This window comes from Pleurodeles waltl, chromosome 7 (assembly GCF_031143425.1).
Source record: "Pleurodeles waltl isolate 20211129_DDA chromosome 7, aPleWal1.hap1.20221129, whole genome shotgun sequence".
Classification (NCBI taxonomy): domain Eukaryota; kingdom Metazoa; phylum Chordata; class Amphibia; order Caudata; family Salamandridae; genus Pleurodeles; species Pleurodeles waltl.
Window position 1 is genome coordinate 436,857,727 of NC_090446.1, and position 21,339 is coordinate 436,879,065.

A 21,339-nucleotide genomic window follows, 5' to 3' on the forward strand; every position below is an offset into this window, starting at 1 on the left:
GGATTGCTGGCAGCTGGCGCCAAGCTCCAGCACGAGGTCCGGCAGATTCGAATCTGACCCTCTGCAGCCTGTTACATTCGTTACAAAGGTGTGCCCCCTCCTCTCAGACCTGGGAAACTGAGCAAGCCTTTTGGAGACTGGCCAAGTCTCCAAGACTACTCCTGTTCCCAAGCTCAAGCGAAGAAAAACAACACCCATGTACCCTCTCTTATCAGGTCTAGTCTACTGTGAGAAAAACATCTTGGTTCTCTTGTGCAAAAACACAGCTTGGAAAAATACAGCTCGGATTCTCAACTGCAAGATCTAACTCCACGTTAAAGGCAATAGGCAGCTAACCTAAATATCAAATGCAATGTCTAGTGTCATGTCAAAGCCAATAGGCAGCTGAGCTGAATACAAAATGCAATGTCTAATATCATGTCAAAGCCCATAGGCAGCTAAGCTGGATATAAAATGCAATGTATAATATCATGTCAAAGCCAATAGGCAGCTGAGCTGAATATAAAATGCAATATATAATATCATGTCAAAGCCCATAGGCAGCTAAGCTGAATATATGATATCATGTCAAAGCCAATAGGCAGAATATCTAATAGCATGTCAAAGTCAATAGGCAGCTAAACTGAATACATCATGTCAAAGCCAATAGGAATGCAATGTCAAAGCCAATAGGCGGCTAGACTGGATACAGCATGCCAAAGCCAATAGGCAGAATACAGAATGTAATGGCTAATGCAATGTCAAAGCCAATAGGCGGCTCAACTGGATACAGAAAGTAATGGCTAATGCCATGTCAAAGCCAATAGGCGGCTCAACTGAACAAAACATATAATGTGCTACTGGTGAACATTGAGCAACTAATATGCGCAGTGGTGAAACACAAAGTCATTGGTCAAAACAAACTTTAACAAATGGCAGTACATTCCGCCCTTTGACCAATGAATTTTTTGTTTCACATATCTCTTGTTTCAAACAAAACAAAAAAAAAACATCAGCACAAAAGAACATTATCAGCAAGTCAGATTTGAATGATCAAAACAATACCTGTAAAGCAATAGAAGTGGATTAACACATTGATCTCATAACCTTTCACATCAGATACATCTACACAGAAAAGACTGAGCAATTTGTACTCTGAATGAGTCTCTAATTCAACAGTGTTAGCAATTTGATGTAGCATGAGTTCTACCCATGTAAAGGGGCACGGTCCACCTGAAAGGTTTGCTGGAAGGTAAGCAAAAGTCAGAGTTCCATACGAGAAGGGAAAAAACACAACAAAAAAAAACACAGCTTAGTTCCAGTGGAAGAATGCAATCAAACAAGTTGAACTTGAACTGAAGGCGCAGTTTGCGCAAAATGGATCCATGGTGCTGGCACTTTACTCAGCCAGGTTCAGGTTGGGGGTTCGGTCCCTTCCCCGACCCCACACGCACACACCGGAAGGGGGACCACACAGCACACTCAGGGACAGTGGCGAAACGTGGTAGGATCTGCAAAAGAAACAAGTATGACTTTTCTTGCAAATAACATTTTTCATTTAAGCTGCACCCATTCTCTTTCTTTCCCTGTTTTATAATCAGCAGGACGTTTTTGGGGCCCTTTGTTATATTTTCTGCAGGTTCTGGAGGGTCACTTGGGGCTTCAGCCCACACATCAGTACTGAGGTTTTTATCTGCTGCGCCACAGCTTCCCTTTTCTTGCACTGTCAGAAGGGCTGGGGCAGACTCATTCTTTACCAAACCTCCATTCACTGCACTTTTGTCAATTTGGGCCATTCTGTCTCCAATTTGTATGAATAAATCAGATTATTTTCTAGGTATCAGCATAATTTCGATTTTTCCTTAGTAATTTGCAGCAATCACTTTCCCTAAAACCTGATCAATTTGCCATTTCTGTCCTGGTAACTTTCCTCTCCCCAACTGCTCTGTGACTGCTTGCATGACAAATTGCTTTTGTGCGTGCTGCACAGTTTTTATCAAATCTAGGGGAATGTGCATCTCTCTCATCTCTGTCCACCTGTAAGTGGCTTTTTCTCTCAGCTGTTCACATTTCTGGGGCACCCACTTAGCCATCCCCACTAATGCAGAATTCTGGGTGTACACTTCTCTCTCTGAATTTTTCTCATTAACATCTGCAAGGTAATTGAACCAGTTAGGTGCTAAAACATTAGCAATAAACCAAAAGTCAGCGTAAAAATGACACATCTCACGTAGCTCTTGCTTTAAAATCTGACACACATTATACAACTCCATTCCTTCTACGGTGCCAGAAAACAACATTTCAGTCAATGAATCATTAGTAAAACAAACATGCTTTTTATCTTCAGTGGACACGAATTCAAATGGTGCATTCAACTTCATTGGTAACTCTTTTACCTCTGGTACTCTAGCCCTGTCTTGCAAGTACCAGATCCAATGTATGATTCTAGCTAGGGGCACTATTTTCTTCCCTTGTTCTTGAGTTACATGTACATCAGTTTTTTCTTCTTGCACTGCGCAGAAACCTAAAGTCTGCATTATTTCATTTGCCAAATCACAAGCGCGCAGCTGCATATTATTTTTCACAGTGACCATATACAAAAGTGTTAGGATTTCACTCAAATGAGAGCTATTCTTTTTCCAAAAATCAAACAAGCTAATGAAACTCGGTGTCTCTTTCGCTAAAATCTTTCGTTTTACTTGTGCATTTTGCAACGGTAACTCGTAAATCACATTCTGAGCTCTCTTCGTGTTATCAGTTAAGGAATGCGCTTTGGCTGCCAAAAACCCTGGCTCACACGAAAACTCAGTGCAGCTCGGAGCTGTCTTAACCCCCTCATTACTGGAATGGGACAAGAAAGATTCTTCTACAACAGCATTTTTATAACTTTCAGTCTGGCTAATTTGCTCACGTAAATTCCTATTTTCATGTTCCAACTGCCTACATTTCTCCTGCATTTCTCTGTAAGCAGATAAAGGTATCCAGACCTTTCTGTCATCATTACTTCCAAAAGACCCTTTTTCTACATATGTACAACAGAAATTATTTCTCAAAACACTATCAGGCATTTTAGCTACACATGCATTTTCAAACATGGTCTGCTGTGCTTCTGTAATTCTCCAAACAGAAAACAATTCACAGTTTTTCTTAGCACCATCGGGCAGTTTAACAACACATGCATTCTCAAACATGGTCTGCCGTGCTACTGTGATTCTCCAAACAAAAAAAAAATTTCTGTAATTCTCCAAACAACAAAAACAATTACACTTTTAAAGTGTGCACTTAGAAATCTACCAATTCGTCAATACCCCTTAATCAACTCTTAATGATCGACCCCACTCCTGGTACCAATTGTAGTGCTTTCCTCTTATCTAGTTTTTAAGCACATACATAAAACACCAGAAATGCACTTCTGAGTTCAAAGAAGACTTTTATTGTTGTTAATTCTTCCCCAACCACACTTTTTATGTTGACGAATTAGTAGCTTTCAAGCCCGCGTTAATCAAACAAAATATATCAGTTTGCAATATACACAGCAGGTTATATTTATAAGATATTGAATGCAAAGCAAAACAAATACTTCACCGTGTGGGAAACTATTTACAGTTTCATCTTTCTAAGGTCTGCAAGCTGATGACCCCCTGTCAGCCGCGAGAAAGAGATTCATCTACCCACACGGGATTGCTGCCAGCTGGCGCCAAGCTCCAGCACGAGGTCCGGCAGATTCGAATCTGACCCTCTGCAGCCTGTTACATTCGTTACAAAGGTGTGCCCCCTCCTCTCAGACCTGGGAAACTGAGCAAGCCTTTTGGAGACTGGCCAAGTCTCCAAGACTACTCCTGTTCCCAAGCTCAAGCGAAGAAAAACAACACCCATGTACCCTCTCTTATCAGGTCTAGTCTACTGTGAGAAAAACATCTTGGTTCTCTTGTGCAAAAACACAGCTTGGAAAAATACAGCTTGGATTCTCAACTGCAAGATCTAACTCCACGTTAAAGGCAATAGGCAGCTAACCTAAATATCAAATGCAATGTCTAGTGTCATGTCAAAGCCAATAGGCAGCTGAGCTGAATACAAAATGCAATGTCTAATATCATGTCAAAGCCCATAGGCAGCTAAGCTGGATATAAAATGCAATGTATAATATCATGTCAAAGCCAATAGGCAGCTGAGCTGAATATAAAATGCAATATATAATATCATGTCAAAGCCCATAGGCAGCTAAGCTGAATATATGATATCATGTCAAAGCCAATAGGCAGAATATCTAATAGCATGTCAAAGTCAATAGGCAGCTAAACTGAATACATCATGTCAAAGCCAATAGGAATGCAATGTCAAAGCCAATAGGCGGCTAGACTGGATACAGCATGTCAAAGCCAATAGGCAGAATACAGAATGTAATGGCTAATGCAATGTCAAAGCCAATAGGCGGCTCAACTGGATACAGAAAGTAATGGCTAATGCCATGTCAAAGCCAATAGGCGGCTCAACTGAACAAAACATATAATGTGCTACTGGTGAACATTGAGCAACTAATATGCGCAGTGGTGAAACACAAAGTCATTGGTCAAAACAAACTTTAACAAATGGCAGTACAATTGTTCAGTGGTTAAGCCAAATCCATCCAAGAGTGCATCCTTCAAAACTGCAAAATTGTTAGCATCACTTTCTCTAACAGTAAGGAGCCTATCCCTACCTTTTCCATTGAAAGATAGACACAATATAGCAGCCCACTGCCTTTGAGGGACCCCCTGTACCATACAGGCCCTCTCAAGTGCAGCAAACCACTTGTTGATGTCATCCCCCTCCTTGTAAGGGGGGACTATCTTGTGCAGATTCCTGGAATCATGCTCTCTAACATTATTACTATCAGGAATACTGCTGCTGCCACCATGGGGTCCAAACCCCAATCTCTGTCTCTCCTTTTCCAGGTCTAGGGATTCCCTATCTAGGGCCAACTGTTGCTGTTTAAGCTTCAGTCTGGTCTCTTCCACTCTCAACTTTGAGTTCCGTTTCTAACATGTTGTCTTCAGGGTGGGTGGGTTGGGAATTCTTGGACACAGAAGATAAATTGGAAACAACAGAGGGAGATCTGTCCCTAACTGACTGAACCCTAATAACATGGCCTCCAGGAATAAAGACTCCCCTACTATGATGGGAACCTCCATTACTACCAACATTATTAAGTGTTATGCTAAGGGACAGATTTGGAACAGAACCCTCCCCACCTCCCTCAAGGAGATCCCCTGAGTCAGAATGGGAGCCTTCTATTAACCTCTGATATGAAGTGCCTGCTTGGGACTCATCATTCACAATAAGCATGTTATATAGAAACTCTTTCGTCGGGTTCTTTCCTATCACTAAACCTCTATCTAAGCAGAGACTCCTTAGGCTATTGTAATTCAAGTTGTCATAAGTAGTATTGACCATTTTAAGAGCAGACTCTACATCAGACATGATAGTAAAGAGTTTAGAGACAGTGAGTAGGAAGAAAAAGTTTCGGAACTTTTTAAAGAACAGAGAAAAAACCTTTTTCTAACTTTTTAGAAACTTTTAGAGGTTTTAGAGTACTTTTCAGAACTTAGTAAAAAGTTTAAGAGGAGAAAAGCAAAAACATTTTGGTTAGGTGTACATACACTGAACTGTTTTGTATATTATTCTCTTATGAAAAGTACACAATGACAAAGTGGTAAGTAGTTACAAGTACTTATCCCACCGCCTCACAACCAATGTAGGAGGCTGGCCTGGCTTGTTATGGGTACCAGAGCTACTTACACCTTGTGCCAGGTCCAGTTATCCCTTATTAGTGTAGAAGAGGTGTTTCTAGCAGCTTAGGCTGATAGAAGGTAGCTATGGCAAAGCAGCTAAGGCTGAACTAGGAGACATATAAAGCTCCTACTATACCACTGGTGTCATATGCACAATATCATAGGAAAACACAATACACAGAAGTACTAAAAATAAAGGTACTTTATTTTTATGACAATATGCCAAAAGTATCTCAGTGAGTACCCTCAGTATGAGCATAAGATATTTACACAAGATATATGTACACAAACCAAAATTATGCAGGTAATAGCAAGAAAAGTAATGCAAGCAGTGTAAAGTTACAATAGATTGCATTAGGAGCACATAGGTATAGGGGCAACACAAACCATATACTCCAAAAGTGGAATGCGAACCACGAATGGACCCCAAACCTATGTGAGCTTGTAGAGGGTCGCTGGGACTGTAAGAAAACAGTGAGGGTTAGAAAAATAGCCCACCCCAAGACCCTGAAAGGTAGGTGGAAAGTGCACCTACAACCCCCAGAGAGCATAGAAGTGGTGATAGGGGGATTGTGCAGGAAGAACAAACACCAGCAATGCAACAACAGTGGATTTCCGGACCTGAGTACGTGTAAGACAAGGGGACCAAGTCCAATAGTCGCAACAGTGTCGAGAGTGGGCAGGAGCCCAGGAAATGCCAGCTGAGGGTGCAAGGAAGCTGCCACCTGTTGGAAGAAGCTTGGAGTTCTGCAAGAAAGAAGAGGACTAGGAACTTCCCCTTTGGAAGATGGATATCCCAGGTCGCGATGAACCACGCAGAGGTGTTCCCACGCAGAAAGACCGCAAACAAGCCTTGCTAGCTGCAGGGATCAATGTTAGGGTTTTTGGGTGCTGCTGTGGCCCAGGAGGGACCAGGATTTCCCCACTTGGATGAGGAGACAGAGGGGGGAAACCAGCAGGTCAGGGAGCCCTCACAGAAGCAGGCAGCACCCGCAGAAGTACCTGAACAGGCACTTGGATGAAGAGTGAACCAGAGTCCACCCGAAGTCACAAAAGGGAGTCCCACGACGCCGGAGGACAACTCAGAAGGTTGTGCACTGCAGGTTAGAGTGTCGGGGACCCAGGCTTGGCTGTGCACAAAGGAAATCTTGGAAGAGTGCACAGGAGCCGGAGCAGCTGCAAATCACGCGGTACCCAGCAATGCAGTCTAGCGTGGGGAGGCAAGGACTTACCTCCACCAAACTTGGACTGAAGAGTCACTGGATTGTGGGAGTCACTTGGACAGAGTTGCTGAGTTCCAGGGACTACGCTCGTCGTGCTGAGAGGGGACCCAGAGGACCGGTGATGCAGTCTTTTGTTGCCTGTGGTTGCAGGGGGAAGATTCCGTCGACCCACGTGAGATTTCTTCAGAGCTCCTGGTGCAGAGAGGAGGCAGGCTACCCCCAGAGCATGCACCACCTGGAAACAGTCGAGAAAGCCGGCAGGATGAGGTGATACAAGGTTGCTAGTAGTCGTCTTGCTACTTTGTTGCGGTTTTGCAGGCGTCCTGAGCAGTCAGCGGTCGATCCTTTGGTAGAAGGTGAAGAGGGAGATGCAGAGGAACTCTGATGAGCTCTTGCATTCATATCTGGTGACATCCATAAAGCAGAGACCCTAAATAGCCAGAAAAGGAGGTTTGGCTACCTAGGAAGGAGGATTGGCTACCAAGAGAGGTAAGAGCCTATCAGAAGGAGCCTCTGACGTCACCTACTGGCACTGGCCACTCAGAGCAGTCCAGTGTGCCACAGACACCTCTGTTTCCAAGATGGCAGAGGTCTGGGACACAATGGAGGAGCTCTGGGCACCTCCCCTGGGAGGTGCAGGTCAGGGGAGTGGTCACTCCCCTTTCCTTTGTCCAGTTTCGCGCCAGAGCAGGGTTGGGGGATCCCATAACCGGTGTAGACTGGCTTATGCAGAGATGGGCACCATCTGTGCACATCAAAGCATTTCCAAAGGCTGGGGGAGGCTACTCCTCCCCAGCCTTCACACCTATTTCCAAAGGGAGAGGGTGTAACACCCTCTCTCTGAGGAAGTCCTTTGTTCTGCCTTCATGGGCCAGGCCTGGCTGGACCCTAGGAGGGCAGAAACCTGTCTGAGGGGTTGGCAGCAGCCGCAATGGAGACCCCGGAAAAGCAGTTTGGCAGTACCCGACTTCTGTGCTAGAGACCCAGGGGTTCATGGAATTGTCCCCCCAATGCCAGAATGGCATTGGGGGGCCAATTCCATGATCTTAGACATGTTACATGGCCATGTTCGGTGTTACCATTGTGACGCTGTACATAGGTAGTGACCTATGTACACTGCACGCGTGTAATGGTGTCCCCGCACTCACAATGTCCGGGAAATTTGAACTGAACGATGTGGGGGCACCTTGGCTAGTTCCAGGGTGCCCAAACACTAAGTAACTTTGCACCCAACCTTCACTAGGTGAAGGTTAGACATATAGGTGACTTATAAGTTACTTAAGTGCAGTGGTAAATGGCTGTGAAATAACATGGACGTTATTTCACTCAGGCTGCACTGGCAGGCCTGTGTAAGAATTGTCAGAGCTCCCTATGGGTGGCAAAAGAAATGCTGCAGTCCATAGGGATCTCCTGGAACCCCAATGCCCTGGGTACCTCAGTACCATATACTAGGGAATTATATGGGTGTACCAGTATGCCAATGTGAATTGGTAAATTTAGTCACTAGCCTGTTAGTGACAAATTTGGAAAGCAGAGAGAGCATAACCACTGAGATTCTGGTTAGAAGAGCCTCAGTGAGACAGTTAGGCATCACACAGGGAACACATACATGGCACATACTTATGAGCACTGTGGCCCTGCCTGGCAGGATCCCAGTGACACATAGACTAAAAACAACCTATACACAGTGAAATATGGGGGTAACATGCCACTACTTCTGTGCTCTCTGGGGGTTGTAGGTGCACTTACACCTACCTTACAGGGTCTTGGAGTGGGCTATTTTTCTAACCCTCACTGTTTTCTTACAGTCCCAGCTACCCTATACAAGCTCACATAGGTTTAGGGTCCATTCGTGGTTCGCATTCCACTTTTGGAGTATATGGTTTGTGTTGCCCCTATACTTATGTGCTCCTATTGCAATCTACTGTAACTTTACACTACTTGCATTACTTCTGTTTGCTATTACTGCATATTTTTGGTATTGTGTACCTATATCTTGTGTATATTTGGCATCCTCATACTGAGGGTACTCACTGAGATACTTTTGGCATATTGTCATAAAAATAAAGTACCTTTATTTTTATTATATCTGTGTATTGTGTTTTCTTATGATATTGTGCATATGACACCAGTGGTATAGTAGGAGCTTTGCATGTCTCCTAGTTCAGCCTAAGCTGCTCTGCTATAGCTACCTTCTATCAGCCTACGCTGCTAGAAACACCTCTTCTACACTAATAAGGGATAACTGGACCTGGTACAGAGTGTAAGTACCCCTTGGTACCCACTAGAAGCCAGACCAGCCTCCTACATTGGTTGTGCAGCGGTGGGATAAGTACTTGTAATTGCTTACCACTTTGTCATTTTGTACTTTTCATAAGAGAATAATATACAAAACAAGTTCAGTGTATGTACACCTAACCAAAAAGTTTTGCTTTTCTTCTCTTACACTTTCTGCTAAGTGCTGAAAAGTACTCCTAAAACTTTCAAAAACTTTCAAAAAGTTTTTTTTCTGTTCTTTAAAAAGTCCTGAAACTTTTTCTCTCTTCTCTCTGTCCCTAAACCTTCTTCTATCATGTCTGATGTAGGAACTTCTCTTAAAATGGTCAATACAACATATGACAATCTTAACTTTAAGAGCCTAAGGAGTCTCTGCATTGACAGAGGTTTAGTGGTAGGAAAGAACCCTTCTAGAGAATTTCTGTCTAACATGCTTATTGAGAATGATAAGGCCCAGAGTGGCAGCTTATCTGAATAGTTAATAGATAGCTCACACTCTGACTCAGGGGAAGCCCTTGAGGGAGTGGTACAGGGTTCTCTTCCTAATCTGCCCCTTAGGAGACCACCTAGCATTGCTGGTAGTAATAGAAGCTCCCATCATAGTAGGGATGTTTTTGTTCTTGAAGGCCAGGTTGTTAGAGTGCAAGCTGTTAGAGGCAGGCCTCCCTCTGTTGAATCCAATATTTCTTCGGTATCCAAGCATTCCCAACCCACCCACCCTCAAAACAAATTGTTAGAAAGGGAACTCAATAAGTTGAGAGTGGAAGAGACCAGACTGAAGCTTAAACAGCAACAGATGGCTCTAGACAGGGACTCCCTAGATCTGGAGAAGGAGAGACAGAGGTTGGGGTTTGGACCCCATGGTGGGAGCAGCAGTATTCCTGATAGTAATCCTGTGAGAGAGCATGATTCCAGGAATCTGCACAAGATAATTCCCCCTTACAAGGAGGGTGATAACATTAACAAGTGGTTTGCTGCACTTGAGAGGGCCTGTATGGTACAGGGGGTCCCTCAAAGGCAGTGGGCTGCTATCCTATGGCTATCTTTCAATGGAAAGGGTAGGGATAGGCTCCTTACTGTCAGAGAAAGTGATGCCAATAATTTTGCAGTTTTGAAGGATGCACTCTTGGATGGATTTGGCTTAACCACTGAACAATACAGGATTACGTTCGGAGACACCAGAAAAGAGTCCTCACAAGACTGGATAGACTTTGTTGACTGTTCAGTGAAGGCCTTGGAGGGGTAGTTACACAGCAGTAAAGTTTCTGACTATGAGAGCCTGTATAATTTTATTCTGAGAGAGCATATTCTTAATAACTGTGTGTCTGACTTGTTACACCAATATCAAGTGGACTCAGATCTGACCTCTCCCCAAGAATTGGGAAAGAAGGCAGACAAATGGGTCAGAACAAGAGTGAACAGAAAAGTTCATACAGGGGGTGACAAGGATGGCAAGAAGAAGGATGGTAAGTCTTCTGACAAGGGTGGGGACAAATCTAAAAAAGAGTCTTCATCAGGCCCACAAAAACACTCTGGTGGGGGTGGTGGGTCCAAATCCTCTTCCAATTAAGTAAAAAAGCTTTGGTGTTATTTATGTAAAGTAAAAGGTCATTGGACAACTGATGCCAGTTGTCCAAAGAAAAACACCAAACCTCCCACTACCACAACCCCTACTGCAATCTCTAGTGCCCCTAGTAGTAGCAGTGGTGGTGGGAGCAAACCTACTAATAGCCAATCCAAGGGAGTAGCTGGGCTCACTTTTGGTAACTTAGTTGGGGTTGGTCTTGTTAGGGAGACCACAGAGGCTGTGTTAATCTCTGAAGGTGCCATTGATTTGGCCACCTTGGTTGCTTGTCCCCTTAATATGGAAAAGTACAAGCAACTTCCCCTTGTCAATCGTGTTGAGGTTCAGGCCTACAGGGACACAGGTGCCAGTGTTACCATGGTAATAGAGAAACTGGTACACCCTGAACAACACCTACTTAGTCAACAGTACCAAGTGACAGACACTCATAACAACACTCTTAGCCACCCCATGGCTGTTGTGAATCTCAACTGGGGGGGGTTACTGGTCCAAAGAAAGTTGTGGTTGCCTCAGATTTACCTGTAGACTGTCTACTAGGAAATGATTTAGAGACATCAGCTTGGGCAGAAGTGGAGTTGGAGGCTCATGCAGCAATTCTGGGCATTCCTGGGCATATTTTTGCTTTGACAAGGGCTCAGGCCAAAAAGCAAAAAGGACAGGGTGACTTGGATCCTGGAACAATGGACCAAGTGCTCCCTAAAGCTAGGGGTAGCAAGGGTAAATCCCTACCCACTATCCCTCCCTCTACAGATGATTCAACTTCTGAGGAAGAAGAATTTCCTCCCTGCGCAGAACCTTCACCAGAGGAGCTAGCAGCAGACACTACTGCGCTTTTGGGGGGCCTGCCAGGGAATACCTGAGTGTGGCACAGCAATCCTGTCCCACATTAGAGGGTCTCAGACAGCAAGCTGTGAAGCAGCAAAATGGGGATGTCAGTGACTCACATAGAGTTTACTGGGAGGACAACCTCTTGTATACAGAGGCAAGGGACCCAAAACCTGGAGCAGCCAGGAGATTGGTCATTCCCCTGCAGTACAGAGAGTTCCTCCTAACTCTGGCACATGAAATTCCCTTGGCTGGGCATTTGGGCCAGATTAAAACATGGGAAAGGATTGTCCCCCTGTTTCACTGGCCTAGGATGTCAGAGGACACAAAAGACTTTTGTAAACTTGCGTGACCTGCTAAGCCAGTGGCAAGATTGGTGGCACTCCAAAGGCTCCCCTTATTCCACTGCCTGTGGTTGGGGTTCCCTTTGAAAGGGTAGGGGTTGACATAGTTGGCCCCCTTGACCCTCCTACTGCTTCAGGCAATAGGTTTATCTTGGTGGTAGTGGACCATGCCACAGGATATCCTGAAGCAATTCCTCTAAGGACCACTACAGCACCTGCAGTGGCAAAAGCCCTCCTGGGAATCTTTTCCAGGGTGGGTTTCCCAAAAGAGGTTGTATCAGACAGGGGTAGCAACTTTATGTCTGCATACTTGAAGGCCATGTTGAAGGAATGTGGTGTAACATACAAATTCACCACACCTTATCATCCACAAACAAATGGACTGGTAGAGAGGTTTAATACAACTCTCAAAAGAATGATAATGGGACTCCCTGAAAAACGCAGGAGGAGATGAGATGTCCTGTTACCTTGCCTCCTTTTTGCTTACAGGGAGGTACCCCACAAGGGAGTGGGCTTCAACCCCTTTGAACTCCTATTTGGGCACCCTGTAAGAGGTCCTCTAACACTTGTAAAGGAGGATTGGGAACAACCTTTAAAAGCTCCTAAGCAAGATATAGTGGACTATGTACTTGGCCTAAGATCCAGAATGGCGGAGTACATGAAAAAGGCCAGTAAAAACCTTCAGGCCAGCCAAGAGCTCCAAAAGCAATGGCATGACCAGAAGGCTGTTCTGATTCAGTACCAACCAGGACAGAAGGTGTGGGTATTGGAGCCTGTGGCCCCAAGAGCACTCCAAGACAAATGGAGTGGACCCCATCTCATTGTTGAAAAGAAGGGCGAGGTCACCTACTTGGTTGACCTGGGCACTGCCAGGAGTCCCCTTAGGGTGCTCCATGTCAATCGCCTAAAACCCTACTATGACAGGGCTGATCTCACCCTGCTCATGGCAACAGATGAAGGACAGGAAGAAGAGAGTGACCCTCTCCCTGATCTCTTCTCTTGCACAGAAGAGGATGCTCTAGTGGAAGGTGTAGTTTTGGCAGACTTTCTTACTGCTGAGCAGAAAGACAACTGCATAAATCTCCTAGGTCAGTTTTCTGAACTCTTTTCAACTGTGCCAGGCACCACATCTTGGTGTGAGCACACAATAGATACTGGAGACAGCATGCCTGTCAAAAGTAAAATCTACAGGCAGCCTGCCCATGTCAGAGACTGCATAAAACAAGAAGTTCAGAAAATGCTTGAACTAGGAGTGGTTGAACATTCTGAAAGCCCATGGGCCTCTCCAGTGGTGCTTGTACCAAAGCCTCACTCAAAAGATGGGAAAAGAAAGATGAGTTTTTTTTGTAGATTACAGAGGTCTCAACCAGGTAACAAAAACTGATGCTCACCCTATACCCAGGGCAGATGAACTAATAGATACACTGGCATCTGCCAAGTATCTAAGCACCTTCGATTTGACTGCAGGGTATTGGCAGATCAAGTTATCAGAGGATGTTAAAGCAAAAACTGCATTTTCAACTATTGGAGGGCACTACCAATTCACAATCATGCCCTTTGGTTTCAAAAATGCACCTGCCACTTTTCAGAGGTTGGTGAATACAGTCCTGCAAGGGTTGGAGGCTTTTAGTGCAGCATATCTGGACGATATAGCTGTCTTTAGCTCCACCTGGGATGATCACCTGGTCCACCTGTGGAAAGTTTTGGAGGCCCTGCAGAAGGCAGGCCTCACTATCAAGGCTTCAAAGTGCCAGATAGGGCAGGGGAAAGTGGTTTATCTGGGACACCTGGTAGGTGGAGAACAGATTGCACCACTTCAGGGGAAAAGCCAAACAATCATGGATTGGGCTCCCCCTACAACTCAGACCCAGGTGAGAGCCTTCTTATGCCTCACTGGGTATTACAGGAGATTCATTAAAAACTATGGCTTTATTGCAGCCCCACTTAATGATCTCACTTCCAAGAAGATGCCTAAAAAGGTATTGTGGACAGCTAGCAGTCAGAAAGCTTTTGAGGAGCTCCAACAGGCCATGTGCACTGCACCTGTCCTATAAAGCCCATGTTACTCCAAGAAATTAATTGTTCAAACTGATGCACCTGAATTAGGGGAAGGGGCAGTCTTATCACAACTCAATTCTGAGGGCCAGGATCAACCTGTTGCTTTTATCAGCAGGAGGTTGACCACTAGAGAAAAGTGTTGGTCTGCCACAGAGAGGGAGGCCTTTGCTGTGGTCTGGGCACTGAAGAAGTTGAGGCCATACCTGTTTGGCACTCACTTCATTGTTCAGACAGACCACAAACCTCTACTTTGGCTAAAACAAATGAAAGGTGAAAACCCTAAATTGTTGAGGTGGTCCATATCTCTACAGGGAATGGACTATACAGTGGAACATAGATCTGGGAGTACCCACTCCAATGCAGATGTACTCTCCAGATATTTCCACTTAGACAATGAAGTCTCATCAGGTCATGGCTAGTCTTATTGTCCTTCGTTTGAGGGGGTTGTGTAGGAAAGTACCATCTTGCCTGGCATGTTACCGCCACATTTCACTGTATATATGTTGTTTTAGTGTATGTGTCACAGGGCCCCTGCCAGCCAGGGCCCCAGTGCTCATAAGTGTGCCCTGTATGTGTTCCCTGTTTGATGACTAACTGTCTCACTGAGGCTCTGCTAATCAGAACCTCAGTGGTTATGCTCTCTCTGCTTTCTAAAATGTCACTAACAGGCTAGTGACCAATTTCACCAATTCACATTGGCATACTGGAACACCCTTATAATTCCCTAGTATATGGTACTGAGGTACCCAGGGTATTGGGGTTCCAGGAGATCCCTGTGGGCTGCAGCATTTCTTTTGCCACCCATAGGGAGATCTGACAATTCTTACACAGGCCTGCCAGTGCAGCCTGAGTGAAATAACGTCCACGTTATTTCACAGCCATTTACCACTTCACTTCAGTAACTTATAAGTCACCTATATGTCTAACCTTCACCTGGTGAAGGTTGGGTGCAAAGTTACTTTGTGTGTGGGCACCCTGGCACTAGCCAAGGTGCCCCCACATCGTTCAGGGCAAATTCCACGGACTTTGTGTGAAATATACACAAGATATATGTACACAATACCAAAAATATGCAGTAATAGCAAAAGGAAGTAATGCAAGCAGTGTAAAGTTACAATAGATTGCAATAGCAGCACATAGGTATAGGGGCAACACAAACCATATACTCCAAAAGTGGAATGCGAACCACGAATGGACCCCAAACCTATGTGAGCTCGTAGAGGGTTGCTGGGACTGAAAGAAAACAGTGAGGGTTAGAAAAATAGCCCACCCCAAGACCCTGTAAGGTAGGTGTAAAGTGCACCTACAACCCCCAGAGAGCACAGAAGTCGTGATAGGGGGATTCTGCAAGGAAAACCAACACCAGCAATGCAACAACAGTGGATTTCCGGACCTGAGTACCTGTAAGAGAAGGGGACCAAGTCCAAGAGTCACGACAGTGTCGAGAGTGGGCAGATGCCCAGGAAATGCCAGCTGAGGGTGCAAGGAAGCTGCCACTGGATGGGAGAAGCTTGGTGTTTTGCAAAAACGAAGAGGACTAGGAACTTCCCCTTTGGAGGATGGATGTCCCACGACGCGAAGAAGCTTGCAGAGGTGTTCCCACGCAGAAAGACTGCAAACAAGCCTTGCTAGCTGCAAGGGTCGCGGTTAGGGATTTTGGATACTGCTGTGGCCCAGGAGGGACCAGGATGTCACCACTTGGATGAGGAGACAGAGGGTGTGCCCAGCAAGTCAGGGAGCCCTCACAGAAGCAGGCAGCACCCGCATAAGTACCGGAACAGGCACTTAGAAGAGGAGTGAACCGGAGTCCACCCAAAGTCAGAAAAGGGAGTCCCACGACGCCGGAGGACAACTCAGAAGGTGTGCACTGCAGGTTAGAGTGTCGGGGACGCAGGCTTGGCTGCGCATGAAGGAAATCCTGGAAGAGTGCACAGGAGCCGGAGCAGCTGCAAATCACACGGTACCCAGCAATGCAGTCTAGCGTGGGGAGGCAAGGACTTACCTCCACCAAACTTGGACTGAAGAGTCACTGGACTGTGGGAGTCACTTGGACAGAGTTGCTGAGTTTCAGGGACCACGCTCGTCGTGCTGAGAGGGGACCCAGAGGACCGATGTTGCAGTCTTTTGTTGCCTGCAGTTGCAGGGGGAAGATTGGGTCGACGCACGGGAGATTTCTTCAGAGCTCCTGGTGCAAGAAGGAGGCAGGCTACCCCCAGAGCATGCACCACCAGGAAACAGGCGAGAAAGCCAGCAGGATGAAGTGATACAAGGTTGCAGTAGTCGTCTTTGCTACTTTGTTGCGGTTTTACAGGCGTCCTGAACAGTCAGTGGTCGATCCTTTGGCAGAAGGTGAAGAGGGAGATGCAGATGAACTCTGGTGAGCTCTTGCATTTGGTATCTGAATAATTACCCAACACAGAGACCCTAAATAGCCAGAAAAGGAGGTTTGGCTACCTAGGAAGGAGGATAGGCTAGTAAGACAGGTAAGAGCCTATCAGAAGGAGTCTCTGACGTCACCTGCTGGCCCTGGCCACTCAGAGCAGTCCAGTGTGCCAGCACACCTCTGAATCCAAGATGGCAGAGGTCTGGGGCATGCTGGAGGAGCTTTGGGCACCTCCCCTGGGAGGTGCAGGTCAGGGGAGTGGTTACTCCCCTTTCCTTTGTCCTGTTTCGTGCCAGAGCAGGGCTGGAGGGATCCCTGAACCGATGTAGAATGGCTTATGCAGAGATGGGCAGCATCTGTGCCCATGAAACCATTTCCAGAGGCTGGGGGAGGCTACTCCTCCCCAGCCCTGACACCTATTTCCAAAGGGAGAGGGTGTAACACCCTCTCTCTGAGGAAGTCCTTTGTTCTGCCTTCATGGGCCAGGCCTGGCTGGACCCCAGGAGGGCAGAAACCTGTCTGAGGGGTTGGCAGCAGCTGCAGTGAAACCCCGGGAAAGGCAGTTTGGCAGTACCCGGGTTCTGTGCTAGAGACCCGTAGGGATAATGGAATTGTCTTCCCAATGCCAGAATGGCATTGGGGTGACAATTCCATGATCTTAGACATGTTATATGGCCATGTTCGGAGTTACCATTGTGACGCTATACATAGGTAGTGACCTATGTATAGTGCACGCGTGAAATGGTGTCCCCGCACTCACAAAGTCCGGGGAATTTGCCCTGAACGATGTCGGGGCACCTTGGCTAGTGCCAGGGAGCCCACACACTAAGTAACATTGGACCCAACCTCCACCAGGGGAAGGTTAGACATATGGGTGACTTATAAGTTACTTAAGTGCAGTGGTAAATGGCTGTGAAATAACGTGGATGTTATTTCACTCAGGCTGCGGTGGCAGGCCTGTGTAAGAATTGTCAGAGCTCCCTATGGGTGGCAAAAGAAATGCTGCAGCCCATAGGGATCTCCTGGAACCCCAATACCCTGGGTACCTCAGTACCATATACTAGGGAATTATAAGGGTGTTCCAGTATGCCAATGTGAATTGGTGAAATTGGTCACTAGCCTGTTAGTGACAATTTGGAAAGCAGAGAGAGCATAACCACTGAGGTTCTAGTTAGCAGACCCTCAGTGAGACAGTTAGTCATCACACAGGGAACACATACAGGGCACACTTATGAGCACTGGGGCCCTGGCTGGCAGGGTCCCAGTGACACATACAGTAAAACAACATATATACAGTGAAATATGGGGGTAACATGCCAGGCAAGATGGTACTTTCCTACACAACCCCCCCCCCCCAAACGAAGGACAATAAGACTGGCCATGACTTGATGAGTCCTCATTGTCTAAGTGGAAATATCTGGAGAGTCCATCTGCATTGGAGTGGGTACTCCCAGGTCTATAGTCCACTGTATAGTCCATTCCCTGTAGAGATATGGACCACCTCAACAATTTAGGGTTTTCACCTTTCATTTGTTTTAGCCAAAGGAGAGGTTTGTGGTCTGTCTGAACAATGAAGTGAGTGCCAAACAGGTATGGCCTCAACTTCTTTATAGTGCCCAGACCACAGCAAAGGCCTCCCTCTCTATGGCAGATCAACGCTTTTCTCTAGGGGTCAACCTTCTGCTGATAAAAGCAACTGGTTGATCCTGGCCCTCAGAATTGAGTTGTGATAAGACTGCCCCTACCCCTAAGTCAGATGCATCAGTTTGAACAATGAATTTCTTGGAGTAACATGGGCTTTTTAGGACAGGTGCAGTGAACATGGCCTGTTTGAGCTCCTCAAAAGCTTTCTGACAGCAAGCTCTCCACAATACCTTTTTAGGCATCTTCTTGGAAGTGAGATCATTAAGTGGGGCTGCAATGGAGCCATAGTTTTTAATGAATCTCCTGTAATACCCAGTGAGGCCTAGGAAGGCTCTCACCTGGGTCTGTGTTGTAAGGGCAATCCAATCCATGATTGTCTGGATTTTCCCCTGAAGTGGTGCAATCTGTTCTCTACCTACCAGGTGTCCCAGATAAACCACTTTCCCCTGCCCTATCTGGCACTTTGAAGCCTTGATAGTGAGGCCTGCCTTTTGCAGGGCCTCCAAAACTTTCCACAGGTGGACCAGGTGATCATCCCAGGTGGAGCTAAAGACAGCTATATTGTCCAGATATGCTGCACTAAAAGCCTCCAACCCTTGTAGGACTGTATTCACCAACCTCTGAAAAGTGGCAGGTGCATTTTTCAAACCAAAGGGCATTACTGTGAATTGGTAGTGCCCTCCAATAGTCGAAAATACAGTTTTTGCTTTAACATCCTCTGATAACTTGATCTGCCAATACCCTGCAGTCAAATCAAAGGTGCTTAGATACTTGGCAGATGCCAGTGTATCTATGAGCTCACCTGCCCTGGGTATAGGGTGAGCATCAGTTTTTGTTACCTGGTTGAGACCTCTGTAATCTACACAAAACCTCATCTCCCTTTTTGCATCTTTTGAGTGAGGTTTTGGTACAAGCACGACAGAAGAGGCCCATGGGCTTTCAGAATGTTCAACCACTCCTCAGTCAAGCATTTTCTGAACTTCTTGCTTTATGCAGTCCCTGACATGGTCAGGCTGCCTATAGATTTTACTTTTGACAGGCATGCTGTCTCCAGTATCAATTGTGTGTTCACACCAAGATGTGGTGCCTGGGACAGTTGAAAAGAGTTCAGAAAACTGACCTAGGAGATTTATGCAGTTGTCTTTCTGCTCAGCAGTAAGACAGTCTGCTAAAACTACACCTTCCACTAGAGCATCCTCTTCCGTGGAAGAGAAGAGATCAGGGAGAGGGTCACTCTGTTCTTCCTGTCCTTCATCTGTTGCCATGAGAAGGGTGAGATCAGCCTTGTCATGGTAGGGTTTTAGGCGATTGACATGGAGCACCCTAAGGGGACTCCTGGCAGTGCCCAGGTCAACCAAGTAGGTGACCTCGCCCTTCTTTTCAACAATGAGATAGGGTCCACTCCATTTGTCTTGGAGTGCTCTTGGGGCCATAGGCTCCAATACCCATACCTTCTGTCCTGGTTGGTACTGAATCAGAACAGCCTTCTGGTCATGCCATTGCTTTTGGAGCTCTTGGCTGGCCTGAAGGTTTTTACTGGCCTTTTTCATGTACTCCGCCATTCTGGATCTTAGGCCAAGTACATAGTCCACTATTGTAGGAAAGTACCATCTTGCCTGGCATGTTACCCCCATTTTTCACTGTATATATGTTGTTTTACTTGTATGTGTCACTGGGACCCTGGTAACCCAGGGCCCCAGTGCTCATAAGGGTGCCTGAATGTGTTACCTGTGTAGTGACTAACTGTCTCACTGAGGCTCTGCTAATCAGAACCTCAGTGGTTATACTCTCTCATTTCTTTCCAAATTGTCACTAACAGGCTAGTGACCAATGTTACCAATTTACATTGGCTTACTGGAACACCCTTATAATTCCCTAGTATATGGTACTGAGGTACCCAGGGTATTGGGGTTCCAGGAGATCCCTATGGGCTGCAGCATTTCTTTTGCCACCCATAGGGAGCTCTGACAATTCTTACACAGGACTGCCACTGCAGCCTGAGTGAAATAACGTCCACGTTATTTCACAGCCATTTTACACTGCACTTAAGTAACTTATAAGTCACCTATATGTCTAACCTTTACCTGGTAAAGGTTAGGTGCAAAGTTACTTAGTGTGAGGGCACCCTGGCACTAGCCAAGGTGCCCCCACATTGTTCAGGGCCAATTCCCCGGACTTTGTGAGTGCGGGGACACCATTACACGCGTGCACTACATATAGGTCACTACCTATATGTAGCTTCACAATGGTAACTCCGAATATGGCCATGTAACATGTCTATGATCATGGAATTGCCCCCTCTATACCATCCTGGCATAGTTGGCACAATCCCATGATCCCAGTGGTCTGTAGCACAGACCCTGATACTGCCAAACTGCCCTTCCTGGGGTTTCACTGCAGCTGCTGCTGCTGCCAACCCCTCAGACAGGCAGCTGCCCTCCTGGGGTCCAGCCAGGCCTGGCCCAGGATGGCAGAACAAAGGACTTCCTCTGAGAGAGGGTGTTACACCCTCTCCCTTTGGAAAATGGTGTGAAGGCAGGGGAGGAGTAGCCTCCCCCAGCCTCTGGAAATGCTTTCTTGGGCACAGATGTGCCCAATTCTGCATAAGCCAGTCTACACCGGTTCAGGGGACCCCTTAGCCCTGCTCTGGCGCGAAACTGGACAAAGGAAAGGGGAGTGACCACTCCCCTGACCTGCACCTCCCCTGGGAGGTGTCCAGAGCTCCTCCAGTGTGCTCCAGACCTCTGCCATCTTGGAAACAGAGGTGCTGCTGGCACACTGGACTGCTCTGAGTGGCCAGTGCCACCAGGTGACGTCGGAGACTCCTTCTGATAGGCTCCTTCAGGTGTTAGTAGCCTATCCTCTCTCCTAAGTAGCCAAACCCTCTTTTCTGGCTATTTAGGGTCTCTGTCTCTGGGGTAACTTTAGATAACGAATGCAAGAGCTCATCCGAGTTCCTCTGCATCTCTCTCTTCACCTTCTGCCAAGGAATCGACTGCTGACCGCGCTGGAAGCCTGCAAAACTGCAACATAGTAGCAAAGACGACTACTGCAACTCTGTAACCCTGATCCTGCTGCCTTCTCGACTGTTTTCCTGGTGGTGCATGCTGTGGGGGTAGTCTGCCTCCTCTCTGCACTAGAAGCTCCGAAGAAATCTCCCGTGGGTCGACGGAATCTTCCCCCTGCAACCGCAGGCACCAAAAAGCTGCATTACCGGTCCCTTGGGTCTCCTCTCAGCATGACGAGCGAG

At 46.4% G+C, this 21,339-nt stretch overlaps 1 protein-coding gene across 1 annotated transcript in view; it reads right to left on the reverse strand.

Moving 5' to 3' along the window:
* Positions 1 to 707: 707 nt before the first annotated feature.
* RABEP2 (rabaptin, RAB GTPase binding effector protein 2) overlaps positions 708 to 21,339 on the reverse strand; it is a 703,205-nt gene continuing 682,573 nt past the window's right edge. The window contains exon 13 of the mRNA XM_069243969.1: positions 708 to 1,490. Coding sequence (XP_069100070.1) covers positions 1,383 to 1,490 — 108 coding nt within the window. The 3' untranslated portion in view covers positions 708 to 1,382. The remainder of the gene's footprint in view (positions 1,491 to 21,339) is intronic.